The 13,412-nt window shown below is 28.5% G+C and overlaps 1 protein-coding gene across 1 annotated transcript in view; it reads left to right on the plus strand.

Annotated features, from left to right (window-relative positions):
* The first annotated feature begins 5,614 nt into the window (after positions 1 to 5,614).
* The window catches only part of LOC111621938 (lithocholate 6-beta-hydroxylase-like), a 21,016-nt gene continuing 13,218 nt past the window's right edge, over positions 5,615 to 13,412 (plus strand). Inside the window, exons 1-7 of the mRNA XM_023364191.1 lie at positions 5,615 to 5,680; positions 6,024 to 6,120; positions 6,224 to 6,276; positions 8,058 to 8,154; positions 8,326 to 8,442; positions 8,558 to 8,646; positions 10,190 to 10,332. Of these exons, the coding sequence (XP_023219959.1) occupies positions 5,616 to 5,680; positions 6,024 to 6,120; positions 6,224 to 6,276; positions 8,058 to 8,154; positions 8,326 to 8,442; positions 8,558 to 8,646; positions 10,190 to 10,332 (661 nt within the window). The 5' untranslated portion in view covers position 5,615. The remainder of the gene's footprint in view (positions 5,681 to 6,023; positions 6,121 to 6,223; positions 6,277 to 8,057; positions 8,155 to 8,325; positions 8,443 to 8,557; positions 8,647 to 10,189; positions 10,333 to 13,412) is intronic.

Consider the following 13,412-nt stretch of genomic DNA (forward strand, 5'->3'; position numbering starts at 1 on the left):
AATTTAACTCAAATTGTACAGTAGCAATAATAATAATAATAATATTCAAATAGTGCCTTTCTTGAAATCGAATTTATACTGTGTGATCAAACCAACTCATTAAACTTTAAATTACTACATGGTTTATACGAAACCATAATTTCTTTGAAATAATATTTATTTAAGTCATAAACTCTAACTAAAGATATTAAATTTATAAAATGAAACTCTGATTATACAGATTTTTTTTAAATTATGAACTCATCTCACCTCAATGTAAATTATTAGGCTATATATCAAAAAACTTTAAGAATAAATTTTATAAAAATAACGTAATTTATTTTAAAAACAACTTATTTAATTAAGTTAATTAAAAACATAGTGTTACAATTTTATTATCTGTATTTGTTGTATATTAAAGTATGTGCAATTAGATCAGTTTTAAATATATTTTAATTAATTTCGATACATTTAAATTTATATTACTGAGTATTTATTTAAATATAATTAAGAAAGAGTTTAAAGAATATTAAACTCCAAGAAAACGAAATTCTGATTGCAATTCCTTAAAATTTGTTTTTCATATGATAGATATAAACTATGCAAATAATTGTCATGTCTTGCCGATTTTTTATGTCTTACTGTTAAATTTAAAAAAATAATAATAGATTCATTATAAAAATCAGTTTTACCAAACTCTTTAGAATGTTCTCCTACAAACCTAAGCTCCCTGAACAGTGCGTTAAGCAGAGATTTTCGTCGTGAAGCATAAATGCTTCGGAATCAATAATAATAATTTTTAAAACACAGCAATTTAAAATAATATAACATTGAAGTTTTTGTTGATTGTAACAAAAATTACAGCTCTAATTATACTTAAATTCAAAAGATATTGACTGGTTTTTACTAAAATAGTTATAGAATGAACCTGATAAAATTTATAAAACAAACTTTCAAAAATTGTTCATGGAATAACATGGTTCATCAGAGTTTTATATTTTATAAACTCATCAATATAGTTTAAAATTTTACCACTTTTATAAATTGATGTTAAACTTGTAGATTTTCGAAAGATTTACTTTTATCTAGAGTATGTCTAAGCCAAAAAATCAGTTTTCTTGAACTCTTTAGAATAACTTACTACAAACCTGTTTTCCCAAAACAATGTGTTAAACAGATATTTTTATTGTAATGCATTGCAAATGCCTCAAAATCAATAATCACTTATATTAAAGTAATACTAATAATAAATACTTACTTTAAAAATTTATTAAAACAGAATTCTATATCATATGAAACTAATTCAGTAATATTTCAAGATCATTTTTCAATATAACAAATACTTAAAAAAAGTTATAGGAAAAAAGTTATGTATATATTAAAATAATAAGTCAATGAATTTTACTAAACATAAACTTGTAAATTTTTCGAAGATTTACTCTTATCTAGTGTTAGGTCTAAGTCAAACTTTTTGTCAAAGGCAAATTTTTAAATAAAAATATTTACTTTCTGCAGATGATGATGTTGTATAAGAGGTTCTTACAAAAGAAGTTCTCGGCAAGGTATCGAACCAGTCTTTTATACGCAGTATTTATACCATCTCTTGACTCAAAAACAGAGGAAAACGGATATTTCAAATTAGCAACTTCTGTTAAAAAGTATCAATTATCAGCGAAAGATCAATGGCAAGTCTATTTTCTACCAAAAAAATTCATGGATTAAATTTTATAGATGAAAAACATCGGATATAACTAGTTGGATTAAACATAGTAATTTACAAAAGCTATTAAATCATTTCACGACGTATAACGAAATATTTTTATTTAAAGGTGGATAGATAGGAAGAAAAATCTTTTTAAAAACTTGAGCTACAGAGCTATACTTATTTAGACATCGAAGTTCTTCAGTGCCAAAGATGAGATAATATTTAAAAAATTGTTATTGCCACAAATATCATAAAAAGCATTGTTCTCTTTGTGATGTTTAATAAATAAGTAAAAAATATAATTTAAATAATTATTATATTGAACTATTTCCCTATTTTACTTTGTCTTATTGTTAAAATATTATTTNATAACGAAAGAAAAATATAAAAATAAAAGAAGTAAAAGTAATTTTAAAAACTTGCGAATTTGTATCGATACAAAAGCACGAAATAAAATGCTATAAAACAGAGATTATTAAACTGAAGTGTGTCTCCGCCAGTACTTTGTTAACAATAATTCTCTAACTTAATATCAATTTAATAGCAGAAAAGTTCTTAATAAATGAATTTATAAAGACACCTGTCTTTGTAATTTTATTTTTTGAGGAATTTTCTGGTGTACTGCGCGATCATCTGCCATTGTGTAATGTACTGTACCGTACAATGTAGAATACAACCGAATTCAGAATAAGGTTAAAAATTGCAGCAGATTTTCATACATATGTTTAGAGCAAATGAGAGTTCGAATGAGATTTAACAAATTCAAACGTACATCATCCTATAAAAAGTAAACTCATTTAAATTCAAGTTTTTACTTGTTTACGCTAAACTACTTGTTAGGACTAGGATCGGAATAAAATTAAAGCTTAACCGCACGGCCATCTTGCCGTCTAACCATGATGGGCTTTTAATTAATTAATTTAAATGCCATCTTAGTCACTACAGGATGGAGAGAGTAAAATAAAGAAGAAAGCTTTCTTTGACGTAATTGTATTTAATTTTTATTAATGATTATATCTGAATCACGTATTCCAAGAAAGATCCAATTCCACAAGTTTCTTTTTGGAAAATAAAACTTTTTACATTCTAAGAATTAGACTAATTACTTAAACATTTTAAAAAAATATACATTTTCATATTTATGATCGGCCTATTTGTGTTTTCTGTTTTCTGCTCATAATTATAAATTGTAAATAATTTGTTTGAAATTATTAGCTAAAAGTGAAATAGTTATCGGACAATGAGAGAAATAGAGAATAACGACTTAATATGTTGTGATTTCTTTAAAAAATAATAAACGTTTTGTAATTGCATATTCTCCACAGAACGACGAAAATCTATTTCGTGTAAATGTGCATTTTAGTGTAAAAGTTTTTAGCTTTTATGTTAGGCTTTCCTCAACTCTTGAAGTAGTTCTGAAATAGTTAAAGTAACTAGCAATTTTAGAGATTGTATTAGTACAACTTTAAAATATGTACTGAATTTTAAAGTTGTACTAATTAAGAAAAAAATGTCCAGTAAGTTTCCCCTAGCAAACATAATAACAATCTACCTATAATTGGCTGAGTGAGAGGAAGTTTCAGTCTTCAATCCTATCTTTCCTCTAACTATCCTAAGTATTCTTTCCAAAATACGGGGTAATGTTATCCATACAATATTATGGTCAAGTATGTCATGTGAGTAATGAATTTATAGTTAATGCAAACAGTAATTTTTTAGGCTATTTACTTAGGGATGTTACAGAACGTTCAAATAATAATAATAATAATAATAATAATAGTAATAAAGCGCTTCTCTCAGTGGAAGAATATCAAATTTTATCTCTTCCNTATAAAGACACCTGTCTTTGTAATTTTATTTTTTGAGGAATTTTCTGGTGTACTGCGCGATCATCTGCCATTGTGTAATGTACTGTACCGTACAATGTAGAATACAACCGAATTCAGAATAAGGTTAAAAATTGCAGCAGATTTTCATACATATGTTTAGAGCAAATGAGAGTTCGAATGAGATTTAACAAATTCAAACGTACATCATCCTATAAAAAGTAAACTCATTTAAATTCAAGTTTTTACTTGTTTACGCTAAACTACTTGTTAGGACTAGGATCGGAATAAAATTAAAGCTTAACCGCACGGCCATCTTGCCGTCTAACCATGATGGGCTTTTAATTAATTAATTTAAATGCCATCTTAGTCACTACAGGATGGAGAGAGTAAAATAAAGAAGAAAGCTTTCTTTGACGTAATTGTATTTAATTTTTATTAATGATTATATCTGAATCACGTATTCCAAGAAAGATCCAATTCCACAAGTTTCTTTTTGGAAAATAAAACTTTTTACATTCTAAGAATTAAACTAGGTTTTTCTAGTAAGAATTTCTAGACTAATATTTGGTACTTTTTGATTAACTACAGTTGACCCCCCTATAACACTGTTGATAATTCCGTTTTATTTGATTCTGATGAAACCGTGTTGTTGTTATTAAGCTGTTTCTTTGCAGACACACTAAGGTGACATATATCAACACTTGGCAACTTATTGACTATTTATTCACCAACTGAATAAATAGTCAATAAGTTGCCAAGTGTTGATATATGTCACCTTAGTGTGTCTGCAAAGAAAAAAATTCCGTTTTATATGAATTTCATGTTGTATGAGTCACTTAGATTTTACAAATACGTGTGCCGAGCTGTAAACTGCTGACATATTTGTAAAATCTAAGAAACTCGTACAACATGGAATTCATATAAAACGGAATTATCAACAGTGTTATAATTACGTTTTCTGTCAACTTTGTATATCATATACAAATGCATTGCAAGTTTCATATCTATCTCTTCTTTTTATTTTATATCAAATCCATAAATCAGCCGAAGCTATTCGGCATACATCTATGTTGTTATCCAGAAACTATTTTAAAGTGTTTAATTCTACTTCGATAGATAATAGAATGAGAAGTACAAATAAAAAGTAAAATCGCAAAAAAAATTAAATTGTACTTTTCGTTATTACAGAAAGTTACGAACGACAAAACTGAATGATTAACAGAAGGAAATCATCTAAGAAATAAGTTGCATTTTGTGCTTCCCTGCCGGCATCGAATTGTTACGACTGCTCTTGTTAGCTCTACTTTCCAGAACACAGGCCTGATTATCTAGATGGCATTGTTTAAACCGGATCTCCAGGGTGATAGACTGACTACGCAACTGCCTCGCTATTTGGCAAATCCACTAAGGTTATATCAATACTGTATTAGATCCTACAATGCGAAAACAATAAAAGTGGAAAAGTTATATGACACATTTTAAAATGCATCTCAGTTAATATTAAATGGAAAACGAATGTAATGAATAAAATATATTATGTCAAAGTGCCTACTTTAAAAGTCTTTAATCTCTGCACTATACCTGTCATTCGCCTTTAAATTTACATTAAAACAGCCTGCAGATATTACGCAAGAAGTTGTGGTAGAATATTGCAATTTTACCAAAGTACTTCTATTGAACTACTCCATTAATTTTTAATTGGATTTTTATATTTTAATTTTATATGCTACGTTTCTAATAACCATATTTGCTATACCATCTTGTTAATATTACACAGAAAACGTAAGTGTATAAAGTACCATTGATTTCAGATACGTTCGTAAGTTATTGATTGGAATATTAAATTATAATGTCAATAATCAATTAATAAATAGAAGGAATTTTGAAATTAATGAATTAATATATCGATTCTTAATAAATTAATATATCGATCGTTTTGGAAAAAAATCTTTCTTAATGTATATCGATCGTTTTCCAAAACGATCGATATACATTAAGAAAGATCTTTTTCCAAATTCATTATTACTAACTCATCGTTTTAGAGTTCTTTTCGTCAACCATTCCTGGTAATTCTTACGGTATGAATAACAATAANCGAAATAATGGATTTCTTTGGTATTCCTGCATATATTTTGTTTCCTTTGGGCCTTTTCTTGGCTTTTTATCTGTAAGTACATCATTGTGATCTTGACCTTATTTACTTACTTACATAAATATATAATTTAGATTAATATTAACTAATAAACATAAATTGTTAGAAATAATGTTTTATTTTAACTTTTCAAAGAAACCATTTGACATATGACATGCGTACTCTATTCACAATATTTAAGAAGATAATTTGTAATTTCTTAAATACAGTACGTTATAATATAATAAAAGATAAAATGGTTTTAAGAATTTACCAACAGCATTCTTTTACACATGATATAATTGCATCGTTAATATACTAAAACCAATATTTTGTTATATTTATAGTATAATTGTAATAATAAAAATTGCTTGTATAGGTATATGACGAGGAACTTTGGCTATTGGAAAAATCGAGGAATTCCTGAAGTGCCTCCAAGATTTTTGGTTGGATCAATAGGTTGGAATATAAAATGTGTAAGACAGTTTTTTATTATTCTACAATGTAAAAACATTTCAAATTACTAAATATAAGTTAAACTGAAAATTCCTTATCCATCTTTATTAAAATTATTTCTAGAATCAAGCCAAACAAGAACAAGAATGGTATAACAAATATGGAAAAATATTTGGGTAATAAAAGTGTTTATTTTTAATTAAACTATTAGGAAAGTAATTTTTTATCTTTATAGAAAACTGAGATGCAAGTGATTTAAAAATGTTACTTAAAACCACATTAAATTATTTAAACATTTAATTTTTATAATTAATACTTTCTTAGTATCAAGTAACATTTATATTAGATTATAATAATTTTTATCGATCTGTTATAAGAATAAATTGTTTGATACTTTAAAAAAAATGAAAAAATTATATGAAATGACGCAAATGATGCGAAAGAAAGAACCAAGTTACGCACTATTTTATAATTGTGAATTGAATGTGACGTTAAAGATTACATAAGAATAGATAATTTAGAACGAAGAGAGAAAAAATATTCTTAGGTCATGCAGAGAATGGGAAGAATCGAATTAATCTTACATAAAACACTTATGAGGTTTAAATGTTTTGATCAGAAGTTCGTTAAGAATTTTATTTTTAATTAAAAACGTCATAATTTATATTTGCTGATAAATCGCGCACTTCTAAGTTATAATACGTTTGCTTTATTATCTTATTGTGTTATCAAAATCGTAAATATTGATTCATTGTACTAAATTAGAATTAAAAAATGTTTTTAATTAAATATGTAATTAATTTACTTATTTTAATAAGAAAGAAAGAAATAAGCAAATTCTTAGATAATTTAGTGGCAGTGAAACCAAAAATGTAATTATTTACACGATGGAAGGAATGGATTGAAAAACTACAGAAATTCTACTTCGATAATATTTGAATATTCATAAAAAAGGTATACTGGCAACACTCTAGGCTATATGATGATGCCATGTTCAATATAACTTAAATATGGTAAAAAAAATTATTTTTAGAATGTGTTTTCTAATTAAAACTATCAGAAATATTGTTGCATTTTCCTCAAATTGTTATTTATTAAAAAAATAATAATTAAAAACTCTTTACGAAAATTAATTTAAAATTTGTATAAATAAGTATAAGCAAGAGTATATTTTACATCATAAAACAAACCAAATTATTATCGATAAGATAAATGGTATTATGATTATTATTTATAGATAAGGTAATAAAAATTAATCTATTAGTATTGTCTACTTAAAAACTTATCTGATTTTTATAAATTCACTTTATAATAATACACACGTGATGTTTTTAAACTTTTCGAAACTTATTTAAAATTGGTTCGGAATTTTCAATTAAGAAACGATAAATGTTCTATGAAAATTGGTGCTTAATCTGTGTTGAATAAAATTCATCATGCCGGGCTGTAATTTTAATCATATTTTTAATTTATTTAATTTAAAATATGTACTCTCCACCTCAAATTAATATAGTGCTTTCTTAGCCTTGTACATCGTACTTTTCCTTTAACAATAGAGTTGTGCCGCTCATCTATTAACTGCTTTCAAACGAAAGGATTTGAATTGAAATAACCTTAACTTCTGGTTTGCTTCGGACGTTCGTGTATAGTTAATGGGGCTTCTTGCCTCTACGATTTCCATATCTTGTCTTCAATTTCATTTATCTAAAACGATTTTCGAGATTAAGGAAAGAAAAGCAGACGGACAAAGGTCGATAGTGAGAAATTATAAGTTTACAATTTTTTAAAATTGCAGCCTAATTTTTTAAAATTGCAGCCTAATTAATGTCACATTTTTGAAAATACAGATACAAAATATCTTGTGTTACCGTAAATTAATATAAATGTTGGCATTATTTAATCGAATTGTATGCTGTTTTTAATATATAAATTACGTTTATACTTTTTATATTATTAGCATTTATGAGGGATCGCAACCCACATTAATGATAGCGGATCCAGAATTGATAAAGACTGTTTTTGTGAAGGATTTTCATTATTTTAAGGATAAAAGGGTAAATATTAAAATAATGATGACACTAAGAATTATATATTATCATATTTGTTATCAGCATTTTCTTATCAGTATAATAAAAAAATTCAGAGCAGTCTTTCTATAAAACGTATATATTAACTTGTTTTCATCCGAATATTTAATATAAAGTTGAAATTATATTAAAATTTAGAATTTTCGTTTTGGAAATCCAATTTTGGACAAGGGATTATTCATGGAAACTGGAGAAAGATGGAAACAATTAAGAAGTATGATGACACCCAGTTTCACTTCTGGAAAACTGAGACTAGTGAGAATTATTTTTCCTTTTTTTACTTCAGTTACATATCAAAATATATATTAGAGTAAAATTTAACAGCATGAAATAAATTTTATGTAATGGATTTTTCCCGAACTCTTTGTAGATGGATAAATCAGTCGATGACTGTTGCCAAACATTTATTAACAATATCATAGAAGAATCCAAAGGAGGAAAGGAAGTAGATGTTACTAAGTAAGTACATTGTTAATTTTATTTTAGTATTATTTTCAATTAAATTATACCTGCGTACATATTCAACGATGTCTTTGCGATAGACGGTCGAATGGTGAACAGGTAAAGTGTCAGCTTTGCCGTTCTCCGAATTGGAAAATGAAACTAATCGATGCAAAAAACTCCAGGAAATTGTTAATAGTAATCTTTTCTCCTAATGTAGGATCCAGTTTTTCCCCACGTGGGCCGCCATATTGTGAAACACGATGACCTTGATAGAAAAAAAGACTCTCTTAATCGCCACAGGGCTAAAAATGTAGAAAAATCTTTGGGATAAACTGCCGGCTGAGATAACCGCTGGTTTCGGTTAATTAAAATTTATTCCATAAATCAGAGAAGAAAAACGATGGCTGACAAATCTGATTCGGATATGAACAATTTTTATTATTTCTGACTATTTAAGCAAAGTTTACCCTAATATTGGCAGAATATCTTTCAAAACGATCAAATATTACGTTATATAGCGATTGTAAATTTCAAGAATTGCTTTCGATTTTAAAATACTTTGTTGTCTACGTAACGTTAGCGAGTTTGAAGTGTCGAAGTCTATATAACGTAATAATATATCATATTTTATTATAAAGTACAGTACGTATATTAAAATATCGTAGATAGTATCTTACCATGTCTACTCTTCAATCCGTCCCACGCTTTTGCTTATTCATTTTTTTCTCTTTCATCTTGTTTATCGTGCTTTTAATAAGACGACTGAGCAGTTAGAATTTTTCAGCAAATGGGTGACAGCTCTCCACTGAGTGAAAGTACATTATTCTGCAGTTTAATCTCGTTTTTTGTTTTTGCTTTTTCTCATGCTGATATGAGGATAACATTCACATCTTTAATCTGCCTTCTCCACTTGTCTCTATCCAGGAGTCCTCTTTCCTCCATCCCCTCTCTCCAAATCCTCTGCCACTTACTTGTCTTTTCATTTCAGCTTCGGTCTTTTCAACATAGTCCAACCCAACTTTCCAATCCACTTTCCAACGTAGTCGTTACTTCTTCCTTCTCATGTCCAAACCACCATAATTTAATTTTCTGCATATTCCTACTTATAGGATCCACCTTGACAGTTTCTCTTATGTAATCGTTCCTAATCCCGTTCTTCTTCATCACATAACACATCCACTTCAGCATTCCCATTTCATCTGTCTCCATCTTCTTTTTCTGGGCTTTTATTATTGGCAACGTGTCAGCACTGTGCGTCATTGCCGATCTTATTATGGGTATTTTTTTTATTCTGCAGTTTAATAAAAAGCTTAAATTAACTTTACAGATAGGTATTTTGTAGTTTAAATAGTAACTTGTGCAACCGATAATTAATTTTATTGTATGCATATTACTTATCGTATTTATAATGTGTTATTTATAATGTATAAGACATGGTTTGTACATGCTGTTCATTATGTTACGTTTATTATTCAGGTTTCATTTTTATAAAACTCGAATTCTATAAAATAATAAATCTGATAGGATTAAAATATTTCTTCACTTCATTTCTTTTCAGATTTTCAAGTACTTTTACAATAGATGTTATTGCTAGGACTGCTTTTGGAATTAAACTTGATTCAAGTAAAGATCCAAATAATCCTTTCGTAAAGGCTGCAAGAAAAAGTATTGGTCCAATTCCTTGGAGATTTGTACTTGCAGGTATGTTAAAACAATGAAGAGTACTAAAACATAAAAATTGCTATATTTATTTATTTTAAGCATACTGGTATAACTATGATGCGAGGAAAAACATACAAAATTTATACAAGATCATACAATATATCCGTTAATACAAAACACATATACACAACAAAAGGTAAATTCAATCCGAAACCTAAAATTGGGAAAAGTATTCAAAATAAATAATAAAATTATTGCAAAAACCTAGGCTGTATCTTACCTAGTAAACTAAAAATAATTAGATTACTTTTTTTACAAATCGGATAGTCTCCACATAACCAAAGCTAACCGCCGGTTAAATAATATGGAAACCACAATCCCATGACGAAAATTAGCATAAAATTACTAACAAATTTTCATTATGAACCTTAAAAAAAGAATTGCGTACTTTTGCTTCTCAGTGATCTTAATTTCATTTTTATTTAGTAATGCAAAAATTTTTCTGCGTTCTCCCTCGCTGCCGTGACATTTCCAAGATCTTTCATCTTTTTTCTTCGTTGTTTTTATTTTCCTCTTTTCATTTTCTGTTTTGGTTGCTTTTGCTCTTTCCTTTTGTAGTATGAAGACTCTCCATAATTTGAATGTAATAGAACTTGGTGGACGTTTTTTTCGTTCACGTTTTTTTTGTACTAATTAATCGTGGCTAATGCAAATGATGGAAAAAGCCAGGAGACACGTTTCAATTTGATGTGTGTAGAATTGCTGGAGATATATTTGAATCGGACTGGATTGCTTCAGAATTTTCAAAACTAGATGCGGCGCTGATAGACACTTTTTAGCCTCTAATAGCGGAAGGAGTATCAGAGAGTGCTTTCTTCGTATACTGATTTATTTTGTGTTTTTGGAGTTTGCTTTTTACTGGTGGCAATTTTATGCTCTAACACCTACACGATTTTTAAAACTATGACTTATACAGCTGTTAGTTTTGTTATTTTCAGTTTTTATGGATGATTTTGATTGGCTTGACATTTAAATATTAAATATCCTCGAATAACAGGTATTGGAAAGCCGGCGTGCATCAGTGATTGATCACTGTTATTCGGCGCCAGCCTAGTTGCACGATCGTGTATGGCGGTCGACAACTGAGTTTTCTTTTATCGAGAGTCTCGTGTATGTAGCAACTGTGAAAGGGAGACCTGGCACGTTTATTTTCAATTATGGACACGTCACAAAAAAAGTAACGAATTCCAGTACAGTACTTGACCATTACGGTCGAACATGCGAATTTACGACGTTAGTATAAACAGTAGTCGACAACCTCATTATTTACATATTAGATTAGAATTTACTATTTATTTTTATTTATTTATTTAGTACAAGGAAACCCTGTATGTACGGGCTATTTATAACTAGGGTTGCCATCTGTCCGGGTTTGCCCGGGAGACTTCGGGATTGAGTTAGTTATCTCCGGGCTCCGGGGTTAATTAATATTTCTCCGGGTTGTGCAAGTTGAAATGAATATGTACAAAATTATATGCAAACCGTCGCATATATTTCTTCCCCCGTGTACCGAATTACTAGTGTGGTAGTCGTTGGCTTATAGACATAACGTCTATAACTGGCATAGGCTCAGTGCTGCTGCATGCTATGTAGATGTACTCTTTCTTGTGATTGTTCTGTCAAGAGATGTCTATTGAGAGTGAAATGATATAGCGTACATAGCTGATAGTTTGATAATCAGTGTTCATGTTGGTTGATGATTAATGGTAAGTTATATATATATAGTTAGAGTTAGACTTGAGCAGGTTAAATAGCATTACATAACAAACAGTCTGTTGGACCCTAAAAATATATATATTATTTTCGGATGTTTTTTAATTCAAAAATTTTTACTCGCGCGAAAGAATTTTATCGCGATTTTAATCAACCTTTAATGACGCACGATTAACACTTAATTGTTTTTTATGGGATTTATATAAATAAAAAAACTGTATATGTATGCGTATGTGTTTTTTTTTTCTTAAATCATCTTCTCCGGCCGAGACTAAGTTATGAGGTGGCAACCCTATTTATAACCAAAATTACAAACTGTTATAAATAACAATACAAAAGAAATAACAATACAACAATACATCGCGTGACAATTAGACTGAAAAGAAAAAATAGAAAGATAACACAAGGTTAATATTATCCAATATAATGATAATGTTTATATTCTTATAAGTAAAATACATGAAAAACACGAATGAAAAAATGGCAGCGAATGGTCGACGTATACAAAATAAATTAAATAAAAGAAAAGAAAAAAAACTAAACAATTACTTGCAAAATATTAAAAAATTATTTAAAATACGCCCAAAAGCGCCGACCATAAACGCTGCCAACTCCCAAACACTAAGTCGTTCACTTAAATAGTCAATTTACACCTCCAGGTGGTAAGCATCTGGAAAAAAAAGTTTCTTAATCTTAACAAATAAATAGTCAATCATTTAACTTAGTTACAAAACTATAATATACAATAATATTTATCCCAGTCTTGTAACAACCGTTTATATGCTTGAACCGAAAAACAATCTTCACCAAAACACTTTTGTCTGACTGCTGTCAGCGCCTAACATTCCGTTATTACATGAAAAGCGTCAAAATTAACAGTAGTATTACAAAATTCACGGTACTCCATACATGGACTTAACATTCTTCTAATCATATTACATCGCACATATAATATTGCTTGTGTAATACAAAAAGGTCTTTCTATATTCAGATAGGTCATCGATCCCCATTCATTAAAAACATCCAAATACCATTTATTATATTTATAATTAACCACCTTGTACTTAAACTCAGTTATATAATTACTAGCAGGTGGGCCTGGCGTTGCTCGGGCAAAAGTAACGATAACTAAGATAAAGATTATTACGTTACAGTCAACCTTACCCGTTTTCACAGAATGCAAGAATTGGGTCCCCTTAGAGAATTTTTAGATGGGTCTAAAAATATGTTCGATTTCCCGCAAAAACGAAAAAACTGCATCTGCGTATCGCACGTCGCTTTCTCTTAACAATTCCATTGTTACGTAAGATTTCCATTGTTGACACTTCCATTGTTACTTAAAACTT

Source organism: Centruroides sculpturatus, unplaced genomic scaffold, assembly GCF_000671375.1.
Source record: "Centruroides sculpturatus isolate CEXI.00-Female unplaced genomic scaffold, Cexi_2.0 scaffold31, whole genome shotgun sequence".
Lineage (NCBI taxonomy): Eukaryota > Metazoa > Arthropoda > Arachnida > Scorpiones > Buthidae > Centruroides > Centruroides sculpturatus.